Here is a 27,897-nt window from a genome sequence, read left to right as displayed (position 1 = left end):
TGTTTGATGAAAGGCATTTTGTTTCGGGTTTTTAATAGCAACACAACCTGTACTTAACGGATTTTCCCCGAAGAAAAATGTTTTAAGGGTTTTTTAAAAATATAATTTGCCAAGACAAGTGAGGACAGTCACCACTGTGACGGATACAATAGAAAGATTTTCTTTTTTCCTGTATTTTCATTACTAGTTGCTATAATGGAAGAATAAACATATTTGTTACTTTTTTGTCCCTTTGGCTCAAAAGTTAAGAAGAGTGCCAGGGGGCATTTGATACAGATGTGTGCTGGCATCTTGGCGCTGGTACCTGCCACCATGTGCCAGATGGCGACACTGCTCTTCTGCACCCTTCTGGACATCCTGGCTGCCAATAAGATGCCGAGCGGTGCCCGGCCAACCAACCAGAGTTGGCCGATGCCCACGCTGCTGGCGCATGTGAAGAGGCTGTCGGCGCCGCGCAACGCCACGGCGGCAGATGTGTGCTACGGCTACTTCGACGTGATGGGCCACTATGACACCACGTTCAACTGCTCCACGGGCACCTACCGCTTCTGCTGCGGCACCTGCTTCTACCGCTTTTGCTGCGAGGATCGGCACGAGCGGCTGGACCAGAAGAGCTGCACGAACTATGAAACGCCTGTCTGGGTGGACCAGCCCCAGACCAGCACCACTGTAGCCAATGGAAAGGTCAAGGAGTACAACCCATTGAAGGACCAGACCAACAGCACCGTCTACGTGATCTGCGGGGTCATCAGCTTCACCCTAGCTGTGGGCATTGGGGCCAAGATTGCCTTCAACCGAGCATCTAACCAGCCCGAGGCGCGGGAGATCAATGTGCCCAGGTGAGACATCTGCCATCCTCCTGAGGGGCTATCGCTATGGCCACCTCCGGAGATTTCAGTGGTGTCACTCTCTCTCTCTTAAATCCCGTAACTGCCCTCACTGTAGCTCTTCCAAGGCTGAAGAAGTTGTTTCCCCGCTCTCCAGAGTTTTGTTGTACTCTGCTTTCTGCTGAGGTCTCTGGTAGTTTTGGCTCCTGAGAAGTCAGCTGCTGTAACCTGAGTTTCCAGCAAAACCAGCAGATCTCCAGCAAAAAAAAAAAAAAAAACTAGAAAAGTGTAGAAGATATCGGCACGTACCTTGGCCCACCCTGTCCGTCCCATCGGTGGCTGCCCACTGTATTGTCACAGGTCTTAGGTCATCTGTGCTCTTCTCCCTGCCCCAAGGTCCCCTGTTCTATTCATCCCATGCAGGTTTGAGATCTTTCACGGTTTTGGTTCCCATAACCTTAGCTGGACATCTGGTCCAGGTGTCCGCACCCTCTCTCAGTGAAAAAGTATTCGCTCATGTTGCCTCTGCTTCATATGACATCTGGTTGTTGTCTTTGAGCTTCTATGGAAAATGGTTCCTTATTGTACCCTACTAGATATCTGAATGTTTGGATCACAGCTCCCCTTGTAGAGAGGCCTATCGTTATCTTCCTCAGTATGGCTTGGGGGGGTAATGTCTACAAACGGGTTAGTTTTGCAATACCATGGCAGGAATTGAACCTCTCTCGTAAAGGCTGGATATATTGGGTACAATCTCAATCTCTCAGATTTACTGCTAGTTCCCTTCTTGCATTGGGCCATGGGAAGTTCCTTTTAATAAGGCTTATGGTGCTCAATTCGACTGCAATATTTCTGGATCTTTCTGCCACTCTTTTTCTGAACTCTGATTGCATCTCTGAGTTCCCTCTCCCCATACGTTGTACAGAATAGTCACTTGAGACTGGCTCTTCTATGGGCAATGCCGTTCGTGCATTTTTCCCCTTGTATCACTGTTGTCCACTTCTCTCTCTCTCTCTCTCTCTCTCTCTCTCTCTGTGCGACCAACAGTGCAGGGTCCTGCGCTATTCTGGTTAGCCCTGCTTTGAATTGTCTTCCCCTTATCAATGGTCTCCCGAATTCCCCCTAGGTGAAGTCTCAGCAGAGCCCTGTAGAGAAGGCAATATCACTTCCCTCTTTCTTCTATTAACACCTCTCTCTATGCCCCCCAACTGCTCTGTCATGCTGTCTGGCTACGGTGAGGTTATCTGAGATGATGACCCCCAGGTCTCTCAGGGGTCATCTTGACAGGCATGAGCCTCATTTGGAAGCCAGGGTAGGCTGGGAATGATCTCAGTCTCTTGCATTTACTGCTTATGCCCTTCTTGGTACTTGCATTGCACCAAAGACAGCCCTCCTTCTGGACGTCATAGAGTTTAGTCCGTATAGGCATCATATCAACGGGAGCTTGGAAATTCTTTTTCATCAGGCCGTTGGGACATAATATGACTGGGACCGCTTCAGTCTCTTTCTGCCACATTTTCTTAGTCTCCGAATGCCTCTCTTGATACTTAAAGATCTTTGCTTTCTCTCCAAGATCCACAGAACATTCGCTCTGTACTGACACTTCAATCAGCAATGCAGTTTTTGTGGTTTTTCTCCTTTACAACAATGTCCAGTTTTCTAGAACCGAGCTGCCTCGTGGTTGGCATGGGATTCCCAGGTGATCCCAGCTTCTTTGTTCTCCTCTATTCCGTTAGGGTTTGGTTCACTGATGTGACTAAGCCATGCCACCTTATAGTCAAGTTGCTTACCTGAAACAGGTGTTCTCCATAAACAGCAGGACAAACAGCCAAACAAGATGGGTGACATCGTCTGACGGTGCCAATTTGAGTCCTCTTTCTCTCATGGCTCAGAAACATCAACTTCTGCTTTTCAGCCTGGGCGGTCCTTCGCACGCTAGCGTGCCCGCGCGCCAGTCTCCTCCGTCTTTTTTTCCAAGTTACGGAAACTTCCCAGGCAGCAGGGAGGGCTTGTGTGGCTGTTTGTTTTTGCTGACCATGGAGGACACCTGTTACAGGTGAGCAACTTCACTTTCTCCATGGGCAAGCCCAATAAAACAGCCCCACAAGATGGGACTCCCTAGCCGAGGGTTGCTTTGACTTTCGTTACGTTTCCTGCAACCTGTCTGTTGTTTTGCAAGAAGTTTTGTTTTGGCCAATTAAAAATGTTTTCAAGGTTCTGCTTGTCCAAATACAGTCTTTGTGTGGATCCTGATCCAAACAACAATGCTTTGTACAAGTATGCATTGTTGACCATGTGGCTGCCTTACAAATATCCTGGATTGTTGCCATCGATGCAGCCATTGCTCACCCCTGATATGCTTTTGTTGATTGTGGTATGTCCAAACCAGTAGCTGCATAGCAATGTGAAATGAACTGGGTCAGCCATCTCGATAACATTTGTTTTCTGACAGCTATGCCTTTTTTTTTTTTTTAGCTGTGTCATAGGATATGAAAATAGTTGAGTTGATTTTCCGAGTGGTTGTGTTCTGTCCAAATAGAACAAAAGGATGCTCCTGCAATCTAGGGCATGCCAGGCCTGCTCAGCCGGTGTTGCATGTGGCTTTGGAGTACTATGTCTTGCTTTGGGTGGGATTCTGATACCTTTGGCAAGAACTGGGGGTGATTCTGGGTAGTATTCTGTTCTTGAATATCTGTGTATGGTATTTAGGTCACCAGTGTTATTACTATTAAGAATAATGTTTTCCATGTCAGAAATTTCATTTCTGTTCTACCTCTGGCTCATATGGGGACGTCATTAGCTCTGTTTAAAATGATATTGAAGTCCCATTGTGGTGGTGATTCTTTTTGTGAGGGATTCAGGTTGTATAGACCTTTTTATGAAGCTGGCTTCTATTGGTTGCTGTGACATTGGGTTGCGATAAGCTGCTGTTGCACCTAAACGTACTCTGATGGAATTCGACTCCAGTCCACGAGTTGGTACCGGAGTATTTTCTCAATTGGACATGTAAACAGTTACTCTTCATGATGTTTACACCAGTTATTACGTCTCTTCCACCTAAAGTTGTATGATTTTCTTGTGGCGTCTTCTCTGGATACTAATAGAATTTCATTCACTCTTGTTGGCAATTGTAACTGATGGAGTGATTTATGTTGCTCTCAATATCCATGCTGTTAACGCTAGAGACTGAATGTTGGGGTGAAGAACTGCTCCCTCGAATTGTGTTAACAGGCCCAGAACTGCTGGTAATCTCATTGATGTATCCACTGCTAGCCTGTGGAGCCAAGAGAACCAACTTTGCCCAGACCAGTGTGGGACTCTTAGGATCATTGTTCCCGGGCCCTTTCAGAATTGTGGTATTGGCGGAAATGCATAGAAAATGCCACCTTTCCATGGAATCAGGAAAGAATCCTTTGCCATTGTTTCTTGTGATGGTCTTGTGGAACAATACCGTGGTAGTTTGCAATTGAATGGCGATGTCTGTTACTGGGGTTCCCCCAAGTCTTGAAAAGGTTCTGCAATATATGATTGTCAAGAGACCGCTTGTGTGGTTGTAGCTGATGGCGTAATCTGTCGGCTATTATGTTGTTTTCCCCCTGGTAGGTAAATTGCTAAAATCTGCATTTTCCTTTTGTTGCCCAATTCAATATATGTAGTTATCGACTCCCTGCAAAGTTGGTAGGATCCTGCTTGTTTATATAGAACATGGCTACCTGATTGTCTGTGTCTTTAAAGCATTTAATCTCTCTGAGTTCTAGCAGATTGATAGGAACTGTGACTTCTTCTTGCAACCATTGTCCCTGTGTACACGTTTGGTTGAGAAGTGCTCCCCAGCCACGATGGGATGCATCCCTTGCTGTTATAGTCTCTATTGCCGGTGGGGGAAAACTCTGACAATGGAGAAGGTTGGTCTTCTTTGTCCACCATGCGAGTGAATCTTTTACTTCCTTGTTCAGCTGCATTTTGCAACATTGTGGTGGAATAATCTGATTCCACCAGCTTTCTAGGTGCCATTGTTCTTGATGCATTTTCAGTCATGCTGTTGGTGTCACGCTCTTCTTATTGGGAAGTTTGCCTTTGCCTTGAGCATACCTAGTCTTGTTCCTGTGAATTCAAGCTGTTGTTTTGGGTTCAATGTTGATTTTTCTAAAAAGATTATGAATCCTAGATAATGCATTGTTCTTATTAGCAAACTGAATCTTCCTAGGATAAGTATGGAACCGCTAGTATATTCTGCGTTCTGAGGCGACCCTACTATGGCTGCTAGACATTTCGTAAATACTCTGAGTGCTGCAGGAAGTGCTAAAGTACTTGAATGTAATTTGCTTTCCAAAAAGTGGACTATAAATCAAATAAAAAAAAATAAAAGGTAACACTTGGTATTGGTAATGCTGGTCCTGGAGGGTGAATTGTAGGTATTTGTGGTGAGTTTTGTCAATTGGGATATGTGTCTAGGTAGGAGTGGTAGTATTGTACGTACTGAGTTCATCTTGAACTTTTTTCTTTTTTTAGAAAGATGTGTAAATCTCTAAGCTCTAGTATTGGGCGAAGGTTGCCTGTCGTCTTCGGAATAAAGAAATATCTTTGAGTAGAATTCTGTTCCTCTTTGTGCTTGAGGAACAGGTGGTATTGCTTCCATTCGTAGTAGCAATTGCAACTCCTTCTGTAGTATAGTGAGTTGTTTTATTGAGTGTTGTTGGTAAACTGGGGGGGTGTTCTGGTAGCCAATTTTCAAAGTTTGGGAAGTATCATCTTCAAAACCCATTTGTCTGTTATTTATTTGACTCCAGTGATTATTGAAACCCAGAAGTCTTCCCCCTACTTCTGGCTCTGGGAATGGGTTTTGGTATCCGTGGAGGTTGTTGATTCTGCCTCCGAGTTCTGCTCCAATTTTGTTGCCTAGCCTGTGGTTGTTGCTCTTGGGTACTGCAACTGGCATTGCTGCTGTACGATGATTAGGCATTATCTGTAAGAATAGTAGGAATTACATCTTTGTGCTTGAGTCCTGGGTCAAAGGCTGTATTTCGGTTCTTTATTGCCTCTACTGGCTCTCTCACCTTTATCTCCAAATAAATTCTCACCAGTACATGGAATAGCTGCTATTTTTTCATGGACATCATCTCTAAAGCCGGAAGCTCTTGGCCAAGCTTACCTTCTTGCTGCTGTAGCTGTGGTGCATACCCTTGTGGCGGTATCAAAGACGTTGTAAATGGATCGTGTCATATGTTTTGCCCAGTCCTTAGTGTCCCTCCATGATTTCATTGAAGGATTGTTCTTCATCTGACAACTTATTTGAACGCTCTTGTATTTCTTCAAGATTATTGTATAGATATTATATCATTTGTATTTGGCGTGCCTCAGTTCTTGCTTGAGAGTAGCTCCCTGGTATACTTTCTTCCCCACTGTATTGATGAGCTTTGGGTCTTTTCCAGGAGAAGACTTTCAATAGGTTTTTGGCTTTTTTTTCATTGCAGACTCTACAATTAAGGAGTCGTGAAGGATTTGTTCTCTCTCATGCCCTGGGCATTTCTGAATCCTATATTTAATATCAATGTGTTTTGCTAAGGTGGTCCAGTAAAGGGGGTCTTTCAGATTTTTCTTTGAACTTTCATCAATGTGTCATGCATCGGAAGTGCTCTATACTGTTTTGGTGGTTGGATGAATTGTAGGACTCCTTGTAAGTCACTGGTTTCTTCAGCATCCTCTTCTAGGCTCAATGTTAGTGATTCAAACATTTTGGTAGGAAATTGGGATGTGTTGTGTCTTCTGGTGGGGTTAAGCCCCTGGATTGCTCAGATATATAATCCAATGGTAGATCTGGTGATGCAGCATTTTGTTTCTATTAAGTGAGACATCTGGACTCTGTGACTCATCTGATATGGTCTCTATGAACGCAATTGTGTCCGACTTTAGTTTCTTCTATGCATGCTCTTTTTTTCAAAGAATGAAGGTGGAAGCCTTGCTTGGAGATACTCTGTCAACCTTTCTAGTACTGGTTTTGTGAAAGACTTCTCTGTTTTAGGCATGTGTTTACCAGTGATCATCAAACAGTATGGTTTGATATTGCAAATAGATTACGGAGAAGTCACACAAAGACCCGAGTTTTGAACTTCAAAAATATGAACTTTGTTGAAATGGGGAAGTACCTGGAGGTGGAATTAGAAGACTGGGAGAATATGAGAGAGGTGGAACAACAGTGGGCCAAACTAAAAGGAGCAATTACAAAGGCAACTAATCTGTATGTTAGAAAAGTAAACAAAAGCAAGAAAAATAAGAAACTTATCTGGTTCTCAAAGGTGGCTGAAAAAATAAAAACAAAAAGAACAGTGTTCAAGAAATATAAAGGATCCCAAAAAGAGGAACACAAGGAAGAATATCTGGTGAAACTGAGGGAGATGAAGAAAGTAATCAAGAAAGCAAAGAGTCAAGCAGAAGAAAGGATTGTCAAAGAGGTAAAGAGAAGAGACAAAACATTTTTCAGATATATCAGAGAAAGGTCCGAAGTGGTATAGTAAATTGAAAGGTGGAAAGGATCAATGTGTGGAGAGAGGCGAAGAAATGGCAGAAATATTAAACAAATACTTCAGTTCAGTGTTCACTAAAGAAGACCCTGGAGAAGGACTGACGCTAGTTAACAAGAAACTGGAGGGGAGTGGAGTAGATGTAACTCCATTTACAGTAGAAAATGTATGGGAAGAGCTGGGGAAACTGAAAGTGGACAAGGCCATGGGGCCTGAGGAGGTTCATCCCAGGATACTGAGGGAGCTCAGAGATGTGCTGGTGGGTCCACTGTGTGACCTGTTCAATAGATCCCTGGAAATGGGCCGAGTCATTGGAGAAGAGCGGTGGAGGTCCCGCTTCACAAGAGTGGGAGCAGAGAGGAGGCTGGAAACTACAGGCCAGTTAGCCATCTAGAGTCAGGAGGATTCCTGGACCTGAGGCAGCATGGATTCATCAGGGGAAGGTCCTATCTGACAAATCTGATTGATTTTTTTTTGATTGGGTGACTAAAGAATTACTTGGATTTCAACAAAGCTTTTGATACGGTCCCGCACAGGAGGCTTATGAATAAAATGAGAAGCTTGGGAATGAGCGCCAAAGTGGCGGCGTGGTTTACAAACTGGTTGACGGATAGGAGACAGCGTGTGATGGTGAATGGAACCTACTCTGAAGAGAGAGCGGTGTTAAGTGGAGTGCCACAGGGATCAGTGTTGGGACCGGTTCTGTTCAACATCTTCGTGAGTGGCATTATAGAAGGTAAAGTTTGTCTTTTTGCGGATGATACTAAGATCTGCAACAGAGTGGACACACCGGAAGGAGTAGAGAGAATGAGACGGGATTTAAGGAAGCTGGAAGAGTGGTCGAAGATATGGCAGCTGGGATTTAGTGTCAAGAAGTGCAGAGTCCTGCATCTGGGGTGTGGTAATCCGAAAAAGCTGTACGTAATGGGGGCGGGGGGGGGGGGGGGGTGAAGGGCTGTTGTGCACAGAGCAAGAGAGGGACTTCGAGATGATAGTGTCTAGCGGTCTGAAGTCGGCGAAGCAATGTGACAAGGCGATCGCTAAAGCCAAAAGAATGCTGGGCTGCATAGGGAGAGGAATAACCACTAAGAAAAAGGAGGTGATAATGCCCTTGTACAGGTCCTTGGTGAGACCTCACCTGCAGTACTGTGTTCAGTTCTGGAGACCGTATCTCAAAAGGGACAGAGATAGGATGGAGGCGGTCCAGAGAAGGGTGACAAAAATAGTGGGGGGCTCCATCAAATGACTTGTGAGGAGAAGTTGAAGGACCTGAATATGTAGACCCTGGAGGAGAGGAGGTGCAGGGGAGATAGGATACAGACCTTTAGATACTTAAAAGGTTTTCATGATGCACATTTGACAAACCTTCTCCACTGGAAATAAATCAGTAGAACTAGGGGTCACGAAATGAAACTCCAGGGAGGATGACTCAGAACTAACGTCAGGAAATGTTTCTTCACGGAGAGGGTGGTGGATGCCTGGAATGCTCTTCCAGAGATGGTGGTGAAGACAAAAACTGTGAAAGATTTCAAAGGGGCATGGGATAAACACTGTGGATTCCTAAAAGCTAGAGGATGAAAAAGAGCACATGGGGGGTAACATGGTTACTACCCTTGATCAACAAGCCTTCATACTGCTGATGCAACTCACTATTGCTCTCTGCTTTAATGGCAGGGGGATAAAGGAAAACGGGAATTTAATTTCGGACAGCAACCAACAAGGACACAAATTCTATGGTTTGAGAAAACAAATAAGCATGGTGGTAACTTGTTGATGCAGCTGTTACTATCCTTAACCAATAAGCCTTATACTTGTGATGTAACTCAACATTGCTCTCTGCTTCAAACGGCAAGAGTTAACGGGAAATTGGACTCAGACAGAAACCAACAAGGGCCATGACTTTAACGGTTTGAGAAACCAAGTATGGGGGTAACTTGTATTATGGGAGAGACCTGTGTGGCACAGCTGGTGCTACCATAAACTTGCTGAGCAGACTGGATGGACCATTTAGTCTTTTTCTGCCGTCATTTCTATGTTTTTTGGCTCTATATGACTATAAGACGGTAGCCCATATCTTTTGCACGAAGGCATGACATTCCTGAATAGGTTGTTGCAATAGGTTTGGAAATTTGATGACTCTATTTGAGGTTTAAACAGTGGAGATGGAGCCATATCACTTGTTGATTCCGTATGTTTCCTTTTCCCTTGTATGTCTTCTTCCTTTGCAATGACATCTGAAGCTGAACTGGGCGCTGAGGAGCTTAATGCACAGCATGTCAGAAAGTCTGTGTTGAGCTAGCGATGAGTCTCTGCGCTGATGCTTCAGCGATGAACATTTGTCTTGCTATTTTTTCTGCATTGGTAATTCTCCGCGCTGATGCTTCGGTGCCAACTGTTCACCGCTGTGTCTTCTCAGCACTGATTCCAATAAAATCAATTTTTTTTTGTTTTTTCTTTGACTTACTCTGATCAGATGAGCTTGGTTGTTCATATTTCAGGCAGCGTTCTGCATATAACAATGCCCTTGGGCATATCCTTCCATAGGGACCATAGTACGGTACATCGTGGTCCTGTCCTATGTATTTAAGATAGAGTGAATGAATGCAAAACCAAAATAGACATCTCATGTCCAAATGTTTACATTTTTTTGAATGGACTTTCCCCCTTTCATTCCGAAGAGGTTTTACTGGTCAGGTATGACATGATGCCTCTGAGAGAGAGGTTGTTCTGACCGTTCACTGCATGGATGAAATTAAACTGAGGAGACTCCCACATGGGAACGCTATTTATTTATTTATTTATTTTTAATTTTTATATACTGAGGTTCTTGTAGGGACTACAAATCACTCCGGTTTACATAAAACGAAGAACTGCTCAACAGAGAGCGGAGCTTTACATGGAACTTAGTGTGAGAACGCTAGTGTGAGAAGTCCCACACATGCTCAGAAGCAAACACTGAGGTTTCTGAGCTATGAGAGAAAAATGGCCCAACTCAGCGCCATCGGATAATGTCACCAATCTTGTGTGGCTGGTCCATGGAGAATGTATCTTTCTAGCCTTCTGACATTTGCACATTATGTCCAGCTATGAGATAGGTAACTTTTTCCAGTTCTGTTGTACAGAATCTACATTGGTTCCTTTTACCATTTTTTTTCCATGCTGGCGGTGAGCCATCATGTTTATAATCCACTATTCTGTGCTGCAATTATCCATCTCTCATCTCTAGGTTTAAGTTCACCTCTCCTTAGCCTTGGCTGTGTCAAATTTCCATCTATGTAGGGTGTTGAAGTAACTCTTTGTCCTTCCCCACTATATTTATGCTTCTGCCAGGTATCTCTCCTTGTTTGCTGGTCCAATTCTTTAAAGATTTTTTTCTCTTGTCACAAGGGTGACATCATCAGATGGAGCCCCAACACAGAAAACTTATGTCAAAGTTTCTAGAACTTTGACTTGGCACACGGAGCATGCCCAGCATGCCTTATACCATGCGTCCATGCGAAGTCCCTCTTCAGTCTTATAACATAGAATTATGTATCAATCAAGAAACAGGAGAAACCCAACTCCGCGGGGTGGCAGGAGGGTTTCGTGAGCAAAAACATCCTGCTGTCCTAGGAGAACACCTGTTCTTGTCCTCGGTAAGCAACTCTGCTTTCTCCGAGGACAAGCAGGATGGTAGTCCTCACACATGGGTGAATGCCTAGCTACAGACTGCTCCCCAACAAAAGAGGAGCAGCCTGAACCCAAACAGTGGGCCCTAGGTGGGAGAGAGTTGGTTCTACACCTCAAACAGATTCAGAAGGACAGATTGCCCAAGCCTACTGTTGCATCGGCCATCCCTATCCAAGCAATAGTGAGATGTGAATGTATGGTCAGAACTCCACGTCGCAGCCTTGCAGATCTCCTCCACGGGAACTGCTTGCAAGTGGCCACTAACGCTGCCATGGCCCTGACAGAATAAGCCTTGACATGACCCCCAAGATGCAGACCCGCCTGGGCATAACAGAAGGAGGTGCAATCTGCTAGCCAATTCATTAGTCTCTGTTTGCCCAACCTATTCCTATCAAAAGAAACAAAAAGTTGGGTGGACTGTCTAAGGGCTTCTGTCCACCCCAGATAGATGGCTAAAGCTCACTTGCAGTCCAAACTGTGCAGGGCTCGTTTGCCTTGATGCACATGGGGCCTGGGAAAGAAAGTTGGCAGGACGATGGACTGGTTATGATGGAAACCCATCACCACCTTAGACAGGAACTTAGGGTGCATACACAAGACCACCCTGTCACGATAAAACCCAGTGTGAGGTGGATAAGTCACTAAGGTCTGGAGCTCGCTGACCCTTCACGCTGAGGTGATCACCAGCAAAAATATGACCTTCCAGGTCAGGTAATTCAGGTCACAGGAGCTCAGCGGCTCAAAAGGAGCTTTCAACAGCTGAGCTAGCACCACGGTGAGGTCCCAAGACACAGCAGGAGGCCTTGTGCCCTTGGGCAAGTCACTTTACCCTCCATTGCCTCAGGTACAAAAAAACTCAGATTGTAAGCCCTCTGGGGATAGAGAAATACCTACAGTACCTGAATGTAAACCAGTGTGATATCTCAATTGAGATCAAATGTCGGTATATAAAATAATCTTAGGGGAGGCTTCAATTGAAGAAGGCCCAGCATGAAATGTACAATTACAGGCTGTACAGAGATGGGAGTACCATCTACACCGTGTACACCGTGGTGCTACGCGCCAATTGCACTGAGATGAACTCTAACGGAGTTGGTTTTTAAGCCTGCCTCTGATAAGGTAATCAAGCAGTTTTTATGCGGGGCAGAAGAACAGGTCTAGGGTCTTCTGCTCACACCACACGGAAAACCTCCTCCACTTCATATATGACTTTCTAGTTGAGGCTTTCTAGAAGCCATTAGGATCTGAGACACATTCTCTGAGAGACTGAGTGGTTGAAGAATTAACCTCTCAACATCCAGGCTGTGAGCAACAGGGCCTGGAGATTAGGATATCGCAACCTGTCTCAATCTTGCATGATGAGATCTGGGGACATCCCCAGACCGATTGGTCTCTGGATGGGCAACTCCCGTAGGAGTAGAAACTAAACCTATCTCGGCCAAAAAGGGGCTATAAGGATCACAGACCCCTTGTCCTCATGAAACTTCAAGAGAGTTTTTTTGCCACTAAGAGAATCAAAGGATATGTGTACAAAAGACTCTTGCCCCAATGTTGGGCCAGGGCGTCCGCAGCTGGCTTGCCATCTTTCCTGTATCGAGGAACCTTTCTGTTGCAGGGGGATGTGAAGAGATCCACATCCGGGCTCCCCCAGAGGTGGAATATCTGATTGACCACCCCCTGGTGCAGGGACCACTCATGGAGTCTGAAGGCATGACTCAGTCTGTCCGCTAACAAGTTCTCTATCCCGGCCAGGTATATGGCCCTGAACAGGGCCCATGACCATATCTGAACCGCTTCCTGACACAGAAGGTACGAACTTATACTTCCCTGCTTGTTGACATACCACATAGCCACTTGGTTGTCTGTTTGGATCTTGACTACTTTGTTGAACAGCCGACCTCTGAAATTCCATAGCGCATACCTGATCGCCCGGAGCTCCAGGAAGTTGATTTGACAACTGCTTTCCTGGGCAGACTAGAGACCCTGGGTGCTGAGCCCATCTACATGAGCTCCCCATCACAGGGTGGACGCATCCTTAGTTAGAACAATTTGGTTAGGAGGACTTCGGAATGAGATATCCCGTTCCAGATTTGAAAGTACCTCCCATCAGGACAAAGAGTCCCGGAGGGGCAAGGTGATTTGGATGTGATCCTGGAAGTTCTGTGTGGCCTGGTGCCACTATGACCTCAAGGTCCATTGGGACCTGCTCATGTGTAATCGTGCCAAGGAAGTGAATGAACAGTTGTGGTCATATGGCCTAACAACCTCAACATGTGCCTGGCTGACACCTGCTGAATCTCTGCCGCAGTGGACGAAGCAGGAAGGCCTTGACCTGAGCCGTGTCTAGCAGGGCTCCAATGAAGTCCAACTGAAGTAATGGGCTGAGATGGGATTTCGGGTAGTTGATGACGAACCCTAGTGACTCCAACACCCAGATGGTCAAGTGCATGGACCTGACAGCCCCTGCCTATTCCTACTGCAAAGACCCTCAATGCAGTTTTGAAAACATCGTAGGTAGCACGGACCTCGTGTTTCCCGCACTCCAGATCCTTGTGCACCAGTGACAAGAGGGTGTCTTGCTGCTGCTGAGGCAACTGCTCGGCCACCTCCTGCACCTGCTTCCAGATGTCCCACGAGTACTGGCTCTTGTAGAGCTGTTAGGAAGCTATGTGGGCAATGAGCATGGCCCCATGAAAAACCTTCTTCCCAAGAGCATCCATCACTCTGTGATCCTTCCCCAGGGAGCTGAGGAATGGGTCCGAGACCACTTGGCTCTCTGGAGAGTGGATTTGGCTACCACCAATTGGTGGGGAAGCTCTTGCTTATTGAATCTGGGAACCTTCTGGATGAGGTAAACCCTGTTTTCCTTCTTGTTTAAGGGAGGCACTGTGAGGAACTGTTCTCACATCCTCAGCAGTAACTCCTTAAGCATAGCGTGCACAGGGACCACCACAATCTCCTTAGGAGGCTCCACGAAATGGAGGATTTCAAGCATCTTGTGCCTGGCAGCAACTGAAACGGGATGGCTTCCACCATCGTCCGCACAAAACCTACAAAGATCAAGTCCTCAGGCGGAGACTTCCCTCGCTCCTCTGGAGGAGAAGGGTATGAGGAGAGACCCTCAGAGCCATTAGTAGAGGACTCCATGGTGTCATCCCCCCAGGGGTCATAGAGGCTTTCATACTTACTGAATGCAACAGGGGATAGGGCCCTGGATGCTCGGCCTTCGTCCAGAGGCACCGGTGGAGATGGACCGGGGGTGGGGGCTGCAGGCCTTGGTGTCTGTCAGCCTTGGTGGAGCTTCCTCGGAGGAGGAACCGGCCATGACCACCATGTTGGCAGGGGGAGGCTGCAGTACCCCAATAGGCACCAACGCCAGCCTGGGAACCCACACCAGTTGGGTTGATAACACACCAATGAATGCATGGAGCTTCTCCAACAGCGGCTCCAGAACGGATGGTGCCGGCTCTGGTGCTGTCGGTGCTGTGGGACTGATGCCCCGCCACAACCATTTGACCGCCAGTTGGATCCAGCGCTCAAGCCCCTTCCTCAGACACTGCCAATGCCGACACCAACTGGGACGAAGGAGGAGTGGCCACGTTCTCTTCAGAACCAAAGAGGATCAGTGACTTACACCAGAACCAGTGGAGAACATTGCAGACCCCTGGCACTGATGGACGATTGGCACTCCTTGCCATGGGCTCACTTTGGGGGCATCACAGCATGAGCTGGTGCATCCCCATGCCTGGCATCGTACATCAGTGGAGACCGATGCCTATGCTTCTTCGGCTTCCCTTGATGCTCGGCATAGTCTTTCCTTAGTGCTGAGCCAAAGACGAGAAACCCGATGTCCTCGGCCTGGAGGAGCCTGATGATAGCCGATCTCCAGCACTCCTAACCACCGACAGAATCGACGGTCCTGCTGATGTTGATGGCTTGGTGTCCATCGGTGCAGCTCCATGGTCTTTCGGTGCCAATGCCACCAATGCCAATGGCTCAGTCTTCTTCGACCCATAGAGACACTCCATCTAGTCGAGATGAAGACAATATCCTTTGGGGGACATCAAGGCATATTTGCAGCAATCCTGGACATCATGAGATGCCCCCAAGCAGAGGACACATTCATGGAGGTCCATGATGGACATGGTCCTCGGGCACCAAGGGCATCACTTAAACCTGGACCTGACCTTGACGAGCCGAAATAAAAGGGAAGAAATATCAAACTCTATGGCGATGGGCCTCGATGGCCAGCAGGCACTGAAGCACCACCACCACGGGGAATCGACTGCAAAAGGAAACTTACCAGGAAGCACGAAGAAAAACGCGAGAAAATTGAAACGTTTTCCAAAAAAAGCTTAAAAAGCCAAAGGGAGCTCGCTCACACTGCGATGCTGTAGCTCCATGGAAAAAGAGACTGGAGAAGGACCCCACATGGACGCATGGTACAGGGCATCCTGGGCATGCTCAGTGTGCCAAGTCAAAGTTCTAGAAACTTTGCCATTAGTTTTCCATATCGGGGCTCCATCTGATGTCTCCCATGTGTGAGGACTACCCATCCTGCTTGTCCTCGGAGAATCTTGCTTTTGCATCCAATTTTTTTAAGATCTTTATCGGGCCAGTCTACCATTCCAAAGCAGACTGAGAGTGCAGGGAGTGCAAGCTGATTAATAGCGTCTATCTTATTCCGTGCTGATAAAAGCACTTTTCAGTATCAGCTTCGGTCTCCTGTAGTACTCTGTACTGATCTTTCCTCTCAGTACTTTATGCTTACTTTTTCTACCTTTTGTATACAACCTTCCTGCTCCAGTTCCTTTCTTTCTTGTTTGGTAACTGTTATGGCTTTTGGTCCTTGGATTTCTGCTCCTTTCCTCACCATCCACTAAACAATTCTGTATTATTTTGCATCAGTTCCCAAATCCTGGATTATGTTTTCATAGTAACAAAACAGATGACAGCAGGAAAGAAGCCCATCCAGTCCGCCTTGTCGTTCTAGTTCACACTCGCTGAGGATATGTCCCAGTTGCTAGCCACAGAAGTCTGACCGCTTGTGGGACTGCGTTTACCTTTTTTAAGGTCCTCTTTCATCTTATCTTCCTCCTCATCCACCCATCGGCCCATTTTCCTCTCTGGCCCTTCCTCGGTGTTGATTACGTTGGAGAGGACAGGGCCTAGCACTGGCCACTCTCCTTTCACTAGAGGAGATTGAAGCCCCACTGACTCCCGCTCTCTGAGTCCTCTCGCTCAACCAACGTGTCACCTAGTTATTTTTTTTTCTTCTATCCCCCCAGACTTGCTCGCTTCTCACCCAGTCTTCTCTGTGGCACACTGTCAAAGGCTCTGCTGAAATCCAGATGGGCCACATCTACTGCACCCCCCCGTGATGTACTGCTCTGGTCTTGTCATCCGATTTGCTTGGCAAGCTCTTCCCCCCCCTTGTGAAACCAGGCTGCCTGTGATCCCATAACCCCCTGGCTTCGAGGTGCTGCACGTATCTGTCCTTCTGTAGTCTTTTCACCACCTTGCCCACCACCGATGTTAAACTTATGGGCCTGTAGTTTTCTTCCTGCTTCTAGCTCCCTTCTGCTTGTCTCCTGGCGCCGCTCCTGTTTCCAGCTGACATGGCAAACGTAGCTATGAGGAAAGACAGTCCTGGGATATACTCCATCAAGTCCCAGATCGAACTTACTTTATTTTATTTATCCCCCGTAGGTTGATTATGCCTTCCCTGGTAAAATGGCATCCCCAGCCCCTTACGGTCTTGCCTTTAGTTTATCACCCAGCAAAAGCGTTTTGCTTTCTTCTAATCCTCCCCTTTGGGTCTTCCTCTTGTTATTTTCATACCTAAATAAAGTTTTATCCCCTGCCTTTGCTGATGGGGCAATCAGGGCTGGCGCATCCCAATTGGGAAAACTAGGCAATCGCCTAGGGCACCGGTCATTAGGGGGCAACAAAAAAGTAGCCATATGGGGCCGCAAGGCGAGCCCATCCCACTCGCGGCCGGGGAGGAGCGGAGACTCCGCGAGCCGAGCCCATCCCGCTCGCGGCCGGGGAGGAGCGGAGACTCCGCGAGGCGAGCCCATCCCGCTCGCGGCCGGGGAGGAGCGGAGACTCCGCGAGCCGAGCCCATCCCGCTCGCGGCCGGGAGGAGCGGAGACTCCGCGAGCCGAGCCCATCCCGCTCGCGGCCGGGGAGGAGCGGAGACTCCGCGAGGCGAGCCCATCCCACTCGCGGCCGGGGAGGAGCGGAGACTCCGCGAGCCGAGCCCATCCCACTCGCGGCCGGGGAGGAGCGGAGACTCCGCGAGCCGAGCCCATCCCACTCGCGGCCGGGGAGGAGCGGAGACTCCGCGAGGCGAGGCGAGCCCATCCCACGCGCGGCCGGGGAGGAGCGGAGACTCCGCGAGCCGAGCCCATCCCACGCGCGGCCGGGGAGGAGCGGAGACTCCGCGAGCCGAGCCCATCCCACGCGCGGCCGGGGAGGAGCGGAGACTCCGCGAGCCGAGCCCATCCCACGCGCGGCCGGGGAGGAGCGGAGACTCGGCAGGCCGCGAGCGGGCGCCTCTGTTTGTGAGTGTGTGTACGAGAGAGCAATGGTGTTAGTGAGAGAGAGAGGGCGGGAGCCTGTGTGAATGGGACAAGGAACCTAAGTGTGTGTGAGAGAGGGGGGCTTGACTGAGTGAATGAGGTCGGGGCCATAGCCGGGGCCTGGACCGCGGGGGGGCACAAGGCAGAAGGTTTGCCTAGGGCGCCTAATACGCTTGCACCAGCCCTGGGGGCAATATACTCCTTGGTTTGAGCCTTTGCTGGTCTAACCGCCCTTCCTGTCTCCCTTTCTTTCTCCTGGCAATCGTGTATTTTCTGAATGCTGGTTTTCTTTGCTTTTATCTTGTGTTTTCCTCTTTCTTTGCTAGGGCTGGGCGAGATGAGTTGTAGAGCTGATATGTAAAGCGTTTTGCCCCTTGTTTTCTTTTTTTTTTTTTTAATTATTGTTTCCTTTGTGCCTGGGCTCTTCTCCTAATTACAGCCCAGTCCCTATAGAGCGGGGAGACCCCAGTCTGTTTCCGTGTCTTAATGCTCCCACCTCCGCCACTTACTGCAGAGCAGCCATAGGAGAGGAAGCTCAGCCTGTGTTCCGGGTAATAGTTAAAGATTTCCTCCGGGTGATGCTGGGTGATATGTGCTTTTGTGTCTGCTCTGCAACTCCCGGTTACAAATCCCCTTTCACACACACAGACTTCCTATAAAATGCAAATGTTTCCAAGTTTCGTGTTGTATTGTAGATGTACGTTATATGACGTTACTTCACTGGAGGCAGCAGATTATAAATGTCTTAAATACATAAATCCAAAGCTTTGTTAGGGGGACCAGAATAATAGTCCAACAACAGCCGAAGCGTTGCCTGCCATTGCCGCCCTGCAGTACCCAAGTAATCTTTAGCGTTGCTGCAGGAGAGACTAATTATGGTCCTTATTGCCAGCAGAGCTCTGGTGGATATTCTCCGACACCAGACCGTCACGGTGAACCGTTCAGAACGTAACAACAGCACCTCCATCAGTGCCGGTCCTCCGGACAACGGGTCAGCCCGGCCACCTAAGAACCTCTACAACCCGATCAAGCCCTTAAAGAGCAACCATGGTGAGTGTCCGCCTGGAGCCCATGTGTTATAAAGAAAGCTGGGGGCAGGTCTTCTGCAGGGGGAACTGCGCACTTACCCTAAGATTAAGCACAAGGGGTAGGGAGGGTTAAGTGACTTGTTAAAGGTTATATGATGAGCAGAGGATGGGGAGGGCTGGAACTGGAGATGCCCTGAGGGAAAGGGCAGGTCAGCTGTATGCTCTGCCTTTGTGGTTTGTAGGTATGCATGTAGGTTTCTTTCCGCCTCTGTGGTTGTGGGTATGTATCTTTCGGTGCTGGCCTGGGGGAGACCCACACATCTGTAATCTGCCGGGGGGGAGGGGGGGGGGTGCTGAGGAGCTCCACAGCTGGCAGGATTGGAAGGCAGAAAGTAAACCCGGGCTAGGCCTCGCGCCAGCCCCAGGGAGCGCACAGCACTGCTTTTCGCCGAGAGAGGCCCTAGCCCAGACGTCCCTGCCCCCACGGTTACCAGAAAAAGAAACCGAGCTGCTTTCAGAGAGGGCCTGGGAATCGAGTTTCTGGGAAAGGGGGAAGTGTGGCAAGGCTAGATCAGGGATGGGGGCGCATCCCTGTTTTACCGTGGCAGCAGCCTTGTAATTTCGGAGATGATGATTATGCTGTGCAGACTCACATAAGACACAGTCCCTGCTCCCTGGAGCTTACAAAAGACCAGAAAAACTGAGAAGAGACACAGACAAAAAAAAAAAAGCAAGCGAGGCTTGTAAGGTGAAACGCATGACTTAGATGGGCGTTAGACTGAATTGAGGAAGGGCTGGGTTGTCCTTGGTCCGTCAGCCCTTACCAGCGATGCTATTAATTCCTGAGCACTTCACCCTCCGCTGACAGCTGCAGTCTGTTCAGGGGTCCGTCCCCCCCCCCCCCCCAAGTCTCCAGAAGATCAGTGGGGTGGGGGGTGCTCAGAGGGTCCCTTCAGGCGCACAGGGCTGAGAGATCAGTTCTGGAAGACCCCCCTTCAGCCTGGCGAGAGAAGCGGAGGGTAAAGAGCGGGTTCCAATCAAACAGACAAGTTTGTGGCCTGAGAGAGATCCCAGTCCCTGGGAATCTTTTTTCCCACTGAACCACATTAGAAGGGAGAAGGATTTGGGAGAAATTGTCAGGGCATCAGCAGCAGCAGAGTGACAAGGGAATGCATGGCAGTGCCATTTAATGAGAGAGCGACTTTAAAGAGCAAGACAAATCCAGGGCCGGCGCAACCCACTGTGCAAGCCGTGCACTTGCACAGGGCGGCGGCCTGGAAGGGGGGGGGGGGGCAGTGGCCTTAGGGCCAGGACTGAGTCGAGCCAGCTGCTGGTGCCGCAAGGAAGCGCGGGAGCTGCAGGTCGCAGGGCGGCGACGAGGAGGGAGTTGCAGGGCCCCCGCCGCGCAGCGAAGAGTTTGCAGAGCTGCAAGGTTAAGATGAGGAGCTGCAGCACCATACGTTAGGCGGCCAGAAGGGAAAAAAAACAAGCCACCGGGCAGCTCCCAACCTGCCCCCGCGGAAGAAGTGGAGGGCCAGGGCCGCTGGGAGAGGCCTTGGTGCATGGATGAGCAGGAGGAAACCTCTGTGTGTGTCTGAGCACGTATTGTGTGTGTGTGTGTGTGTGGAGGGGGGGGGTCTGAGCATGTGCGTGTGAGAGGAGACATGTGTGAGGGAAGGAGACGTGTGTGCGTGTGAGAGGAGACGTGTGCGCGTGTGAGAGGAGACGTGTGCGCGTGAGAGGGGGCACTGAAACAGATGCAAGCTCTAGGGATGATGGAAGAAGAGGTCTAAATAGTAGTAAGTTCTTTTTGGAGCAGTAAATTCTTCAGTTTATATCAGGAAAGGTTGAGGTATTGAAGCATGGGGTGTTCTCTTCGTGTGTGGGTTTGTGAGTGAAAAAGAGCGGGACCTTGTATGTGTATGTAAGAGGGAACGTGTGCGTGTGTGAGGGAGAGAGCGTATGTATGTGTACGTATAGATATATATTTATGAGGGAGGAGAAAATATTTCTGCATCTCTCTCTTACTAATCCACGACAATCTCAGAGTGACTAGAAATCAAAGGTTCCCAGGAATGGAGAGTGGGAATTATTTTACCCTTATTAGTTTTCATTTTTGGATGCTGTTTGTGTCTGCTGTTTTTGAAATATTTTACTGGTGTTTGAGAAATTTAAAACAAATTGTTTAGGAGTTTTGATTAGTGGCTGTTTTGAAATATTCCTTTTATTAGTATGTCTGTACTATTATGATTAATGTATTTATTATATTTCTTTGTTTCAATGTTTAATGTCTGAGGATTGGGGGGTTTCTGTTTTTCCATTGTTGCACTGAACAGAGTCTGGCTTGTTGCGGCTTCCTATTCAGTTTTTGCCTGCATGTTTCTATTTCTATTTTATGGCTTCTTTTTCCTGTATTTGGTGAGGGTCTGCCTGTGTTCTGCATGGGTGACCGAGGAGGGGAGATTCTGCTAGTGTGTAGGAATCTATAGCAGCTTGGTTTCTTCTATTTTCCTAATAGGAGGTGTATTGGTGTTTTAGGGCCTGGTGTAGGGTTGGTACTTTTTTAAGTGCTGGCAGTTAGTGCTGTTTTGGTGCGGGAGGTTATATTATATTATATTGTAATAGTAAATTTACTCATTGCTTTCTGAGGGTCAAACCCATACCTAATTACAGTAGCCCTAATGCCATACGGCTACAAATGACTTTTTTTGTAGGATTTTCTGGTTGGCGTGCATGCACTTATGATATTTTTTTTTTTTTTTACCTCAGAAGACTGCCCTTTGAATATTCTTTTTCATGCAAAATCTATTATAAATGCATAATGTTTAACCGTGTGCGTGGAGAGAGCTGGAGCCTGGGGGGCAAGGGTATAAGATTTGCCTAGGGCACCTACTACTCTTGTACCAGCAATGGGTTCTGGGGGAGGGGGTGAAGACCCGGAGGGTAGAAGGGTGACCGTTTTTAAAGGTTAGGTTGCTGGAAGGAGCTGGGCTTTTTTTGGCAGGTCCGAGTCAAAGAATGCATGAAGTGCGGTGGGGGGATGGGGAGGCAGCACAAGAATTGTTCCCGCAGGGCAACAAAAAAGCTAGCACCGGCCTTGGACAAAAGCACAACTACCTCCAGAAAACTGACTCTTTTTAATTATGAGAGGTGAAATTTGAACCTGCAGCCCCCAGCTAGGAGCCTCTCTCTAGATGATGATCTCTTTTTTCCTCGCAGGCTTTTGAGCCCAGAAAAAGTGAAATATTACGTTCCGAACAGTCCTTGCTGTGAAAGCCTCATGGCCCAAGGGTTGGGAACTGGGCGAGTAACACCGAAGCTGTGGGTTCAAATCCCCCCCCCCCCCAGCCACCAATGGCCTGCATTCCACCCTCGTAGCACTGCCTTAAGAGAAGGTAGCTTTAGTGACATTTTGGCCATTTTTCATAGTAAAAAGTAGTGAGACCCCCAGCTGGTGGTGTCCCTACCTACAGTTGTTAAGATTTCACCAAATATACTCAGCATGCAGGTCTCTCTAACCTCCAACCAAACCAATTAGCTGTGCAGGCCCCCCCAGACAGGGAGCTCACTGTAAAGAGAGGCTAGGAAGCCGCAGTCCTCCTCGTACAGACTAAGGTCACCTCTCACCGAGCCACCTCTGAAGGATCTGAGCCCAGGGCACGCTCGCATCCCACTGTGCCACCACTCGCTTTCCACACCCCCGTTTCCTGGACAGGATTTGAACCCAGAACCTCCTATATTATATTTTATTACATTTAAGCCCGCTAGCCACCCCCCCCTTTTTACCTTTTTCTCTGCTGTAAAGCAAGCAGGGACCTTGGTAGGGAAGCTGCAGCCCCAGGACAGAGCAGGCCTGGGTTTCGCTGCAGCACGGCTCTCCCTTTGTATTCTCACAGAACATGCTAAGCTCACTGCCTATCCCCCTTCTCAAAACCGGGACATCGGCTTTGACTTTTGATGGCCAGGCAGCTACAGGCACTGCATTGGGAGGGAGGAGGATTAAAGGGTCTCTTTATTTGAAGAAGGCATTCACCCAAGGTGGGATACAACCTATTAGCGTGCAACACATGGTTAAAGAGCCAGAGGTGGATCAATACTTTTCTGAAGGATAAGGTGAACAGGAAGGAGCAAATGTGAAGCAGGTAACAGCGGCAGCTTCAGCCTGCTTTCCAGGGTGGAGAGGTAGCAGCATTCAGCTGTTATGAGACCATGCCGGCTCTGTGCCCAGCACTCTCTCAGGCGCCTGTACGCCTTGGGCACTGCGGTATAGATCTGCACATTCAATCAGAGACTGGGGAAACGCAGCCTGCAGGAGTAGCGACTGCTGAAGAGTGGAAAATAGCTCCGGGGGTTGTGTCAGTCTGGCATGGCCAGATTATAACCGCAAGAGGCCATGGCAGGCGAGGAAGCACATGCCAGGCCCCTACAACACTCAACAAATTTGGCCCTGCGTACTGCAAGAAGCATCAGTGTTATTGCTGCAGTGTGTGCTCCTTTTGTAAATCGGTCCTTAACACTAACATGAACTGATGACTCCCCCCCCCCGAGTGCACTTTGCACTAATCCTGCAAATTAATTTTTTCTACCTTGCACCCTGCACTAACACTGACTGATGACTCCCCCCTCACGATGCACCCTGCACCAACGCTGGCTGATGACGCCCTCCACGATGCACCCCTACAGTGCAGTCTGCACTAACGCTGGCCGCTGACTCCCCCCACAGGGCACTCTCCACTAATGCTGACTGCTGATTCCCCCTGCGGCGCACCCTGCACTAACGCTGACTGATGACTCCCCCCTCACGATGCACCCTGCACCAACGCTGGCTGATGACGCCCTCCACGATGCACCCCTACAGTGCAGTCTGCACTAACGCTGGCCGCTGACTCCCCCCACAGAGCACTCTGCACTAATGCTGACTGCTGATTCCCCCTGCGGCGCACCCTGCACTAACGCTGACTGACGGCCCCCCCGCCCCCACGATGCACCCCTATGGTGCACTCTGCACTAACACTGGCTGCTGACTCCCCCCACGGGCACCCTGCACTAACACTGACTGACGGCTCCCCCCCATGGTGCACCCTGCACTAACGCTGGCTGATGACTCTCCCCACGGGGCACCCTGCACTAACGCTGGCTGCTGACTCCCCTCACGATGCACCCTGCACTAACGCTGGCTGATGACTCCCCTCACGGGGCACCCTGCACTAACGCTGGCTGATGACTCCCCTCACGATGCACCCTGCACTAACGCTGACTGACGGCTCCCCCCCCACGATGCACCCCCATGGTGCACTCTGCACTAACGCTGACTGATGACTCCCCCCCACGATGCACCCTGCACTAACACTGACTGACGGCTCCCCCCCATGGTGCACCCTGCACTAACGCTGGCTGATGACTCTCCCCACGGGGCACCCTGCACTAACGCTGGCTGACGCCCCCCCCCCCCCCCCCAATGCACCCCTATGGTGCACTCTGCACTTAACGCTGGCTGCTGACTCCCCCCACGGGGCACCCTGCACTAACGCTGGCTGCTGACTCCCCTCACGATGCACCCTGCACTAACGCTGACTGACGGCTCCCCCCCCCACGATGCACCCCCATGGTGCACTCTGCACTAACGCTGACTGATGACTCCCCCCCACGATGCACCCTGCACTAACGCTGACTGACAGCTCCCCCCCACGATGCACCCCCATGGTGCACCCTGCACTAATGCTGGCTGCTGACTCCCTCCTGCGGCGCACCCTGCATGGATACATGTATTATTCCTAGCCCTAGTCATAGAGCCGTATAATGTAGTTGCCATGACAATCGGGCCTGCCTCCTCATCTTGTGCTACAAAGATGCCTTTTCACAGGCAGCTCTTGGGTAAATGGGTTTTTTTTTTTTTTTAGGATGTAGCAGCATTCAAACCTAAACTGATTTATCCAGGGGGAAAGATTGCAACTGCTCCCCCCCCCCCCCCGAAAGAACTATTTAAACGAATAGGAGCTGGGCAGTCTGCTTTTTCCTAAGCAAGGGGAGATGAAGAAGCCCCATCAAAAGATTCCCAGTGGGGGGGAGAGAGGGGCCAAAATGAAATAAGGAACTTGGGGCTCATTTACCCTGCAATCTGCCCAAGAAGCCAGTTACCACCAAAAGCCATCCAGCACTTCCCTTCTGCCTGGGAAAATGTTCAGCGCCAGGAAAGCAAGGGATGCAACTGGGGGACGAGATTAAGGGGGGGTGGCGGGCTTGCCAGCGAGAGGAAAACTTAAGTTAGCAAAAGCATGGCCTGAAAAGCTCTGTGGTAAATGCAGCATGAGATTTTGCTAACCCCTTCTTATTTGTACAGGTTTTTTACCCAGCAATGTAGATCATTTCTAAGGCATGAGTTCTAGACTGACAGGGCCCCCATTGTGTCTTCAGTCTCGCTTGGGCCTGGCAGCGCTCTCGGGTTGCTAAATCACATGGGAACCTGGGTTCTAGACTGCCTGCAGCATCGGTTTCAGACTGGTAATGGAGAACCCGGGTTCTAGACTGCCTGCAGCATCGGTTTCAACTGTTAATGGAGAACCTGGGTTCTAGACTGCCTGCGGCATCGGTTTCAGACTGGTAATGGAGAACCCGGGAACCTGGGTTCTAGACTGCCTGCGGCATCGGTTTCAGACTGGTAATGGAGAACCCGGGAACCTGGGTTCTAGACTGCCTGCGGCATCGGTTTCAGACTGGTAATGGAGAACCCAGGAACCTGGGTTCTAGACTGCCTGCGGCATCGGTTTCAGACTGGTAATGGAGAACCCGGGAACCTGGGTTCTGGCCCAGCAGTGGTCTCCTATATAGCAGGAGACCGCTTCCTGACGGACAGGCTCTCCTGTTTCTGGGAGAACAGGATCAGTTTGCATACTGCCTCGAAGATCGCATTCATTGGTTTTTATTCAAGGAAAGCAGGGCTAATGTTTAGGTAACCCAAGTTAAATCCTTCCTTGTGTCCTTCTCTTTCAGATAACATGCACCACAATTTCATCCATCTGACTGTCAACAGCCCAAAACACTCAGCCACTTTAGGTAAGTTGCAGAAGGGGGGGGTCATCAAAAGGGGCAAACCTTAGCCCCTGCACCCAGCCTCTACTGCCCTTCTGAGTGCCAAAAAGCCCGACAGCATTTCAAACCTGCCGAGAGGGGCAAGGATGGAGGCCGTACCCCGTCCTCCCGCCGCCAGGGCCTGACCCGCATTTCAAGGGAAGTGGGGAATTCTTCCCGCCCCCATCCCATTCCTGCTTTCCCTTGCTTTAATGCAGGGCTGGGCCAACTCCAGTCCTGGAGGGCTGCAAGCAGGCCAGGTTTTCCGGAGCTGCACCATGAGCACCCATGAGCGAGATTCGCATCCAGTGGAGGCAGCGCATGCAGATCTTTCTCAGGCGTGCTCGTCGTGGAGCTCTGGAAAACCTGGCCTGCTTGCGGCCTGGAGTCGGGCCCAGCCCTGATCTAATGCATCCTCAGAAGTGAATGGAACCAGGGGGGGGAGGAAAAGAGAGAGGGAGTTGTGGAAGAGAAAAAAAATCATTCAAAAAAGGGGGCAGGGTGGCCCAAACTGCAATGCTCATGTATTTTCTCTTGTCTTCGCTCCTGTTCTTTTTCTCTCTTCCCTTCCCTCCCCTATTCCATACCTCTCCATTCCCGGATTCTGTGTGCTCTTCTCCCCTCTCGCCGCCTCCCTCCAGACTGCCGCATGAACAACCAAGCCCACTTTCCCAGCTCTTCCATGAAGTACAACACGCTGTCCTTCTCGCGCTCCTTCCACAACCTCTCCCACCTGCCTCCGTCCTACGAGTCCACCATGAAGTCAGACATCAGCAAATACTGCTCGCTCAAGAGACTCGGTAAGCTCTGCGAATGGTCGGGGCTGGTGCTCTCTGGGGCTCCTCGACCAAACATCCTGGGCCTGGGTTCTAGTACTGCTGGCCTTCAAAGTACTTACTCACTCACACACACATCCTCTACAGTTAGCCCTCCTCCTCCTCTCTCACATTATGCAGTAGCACTGAGGTGCACACAGCATCGATGAGCTTCATCCTGTCCCTCTTCTCACATTGTGCAGCATTGCTAAGGCGCACACAGTATTAATGATCCTCAGCCTCTCACAATACACCCTCCCCCTCCTGCTCACACCATCAGGGTTCCTCCCCCTCCAACTCCACCCTCTCTACGAACTGGAGGGAGGCCTTCATACAACGCTTAGTTAGCTTATGGGAAGCATTGCTGCAGACACTGTGGAGGCAAAACAGGTTCAGAAAAGACTTTAAACAGATTGATGGAGGGGACATCACTCACAGGCTAGGAAGCATCCTGAGTCAGGGACATTCGCTGTACCCCTAGCACTGTGACTGCTGTAAACGAGGGGGTGCAGCAGGAGACAGATACCACTACACCTGACCTGAGCAGAGACTGGGTGACCTGCGCTTGATCTGCCATGGCATTTCCTGTATGTGCTTACCCTTTTTCTCTCCTCCCCCCAAAGCAGAAAAGGACATGGATGATTTCTACGTGAAGCGGAAGCACCTGGCAGAGCTCACCCGGGGGACCCTGCCCCTTCACGTCATGAAGATGACCTATGACCGAGAGGGCTACCTGGAGCAGTCGCAGACCCCTCGCCGGGTGATGTCCCAGGAGCACATCCTCTCAGATAATTACTATCACCACCACAACAACCAACCCCCCGTCCGCTATGACTATACCATCCTGAGGGAACAGCGGCCAATGTCCCATGAGCGACTGCTGTCCCGTGAAGTTCTCCACTCCCAGGAGCACCTGCTCTCGCCGGAGAGGCTGCAGCACCAGAGCCCTACCCCGTTCCACGACACCCGTCTTGGCCACCAGAAGGCCCTTTCCCACAGCAACGTCTGCTCCGGCAGCACCACCATGCTGGACTGCCAGCACACGCTGAAGATGAACTCCCACACCACCGCTGCCAGCTCGCCCAAGGCCACCTGGGACGTGGGCAGCAGCGGCACGACCAGCCGGCGGCAGGCCTTTGCGACCAAACGGCAAAACACCATAGAGCAGCTGCAATTCATCCCCGGTCACCACCCCAGCCACAACCAGCAGCATCTTCGCACGGGGAGCAAGAACGAAGTAACCGTCTGAGCCCGGCGCGTTCCCCTCTCAGTTGGTTCTTTGTTTACATCATTTCTGGTAACAGGAGAGGCCGTTCCTCCCACTTTCCCTATACCCTTTTATCCTGTTCCCTGAGAAACAAAATAATCATATGGGTTAATTCGTG

The 27,897-nt window shown here is 49.6% G+C and overlaps 1 protein-coding gene across 1 annotated transcript; it reads left to right on the top strand.

The window, feature by feature from the left end:
- On the top strand, nucleotides 1-27,897 carry SHISA7 (shisa family member 7). Its single transcript, XM_029585422.1, has 5 exons — nucleotides 1-839; nucleotides 18,497-18,651; nucleotides 25,620-25,682; nucleotides 26,339-26,497; nucleotides 27,139-27,897. Exons 1-5 carry the CDS (start codon nucleotides 277-279, stop codon nucleotides 27,759-27,761), a joined length of 1,563 nt encoding a protein of 520 aa, XP_029441282.1. The 5' UTR covers nucleotides 1-276; the 3' UTR covers nucleotides 27,762-27,897.

This window comes from Rhinatrema bivittatum, chromosome 19 (assembly GCF_901001135.1).
Source record: "Rhinatrema bivittatum chromosome 19, aRhiBiv1.1, whole genome shotgun sequence".
Classification (NCBI taxonomy): Eukaryota; Metazoa; Chordata; class Amphibia; order Gymnophiona; family Rhinatrematidae; genus Rhinatrema; species Rhinatrema bivittatum.
The sequence above is the reverse complement of the archived record's forward strand: the minus strand, read 5'-3'. Positions and strand labels throughout refer to the sequence as shown.

Bases quoted from the DNA above. Each gene is read 5' to 3' on its own strand.
- SHISA7 (XM_029585422.1), top strand. From the start codon at position 277: ATGTGTGCTGGCATCTTGGCGCTGGTACCTGCCACCATGTGCCAGATG. The intron at 25,683-26,338 runs GTAAGTTGCAGA...GCCTCCCTCCAG, and splicing joins AAAACACTCAGCCACTTTAG to ACTGCCGCATGAACAACCAA. The intron at 26,498-27,138 runs GTAAGCTCTGCG...CCCCCAAAGCAG, and splicing joins CTGCTCGCTCAAGAGACTCG to AAAAGGACATGGATGATTTC.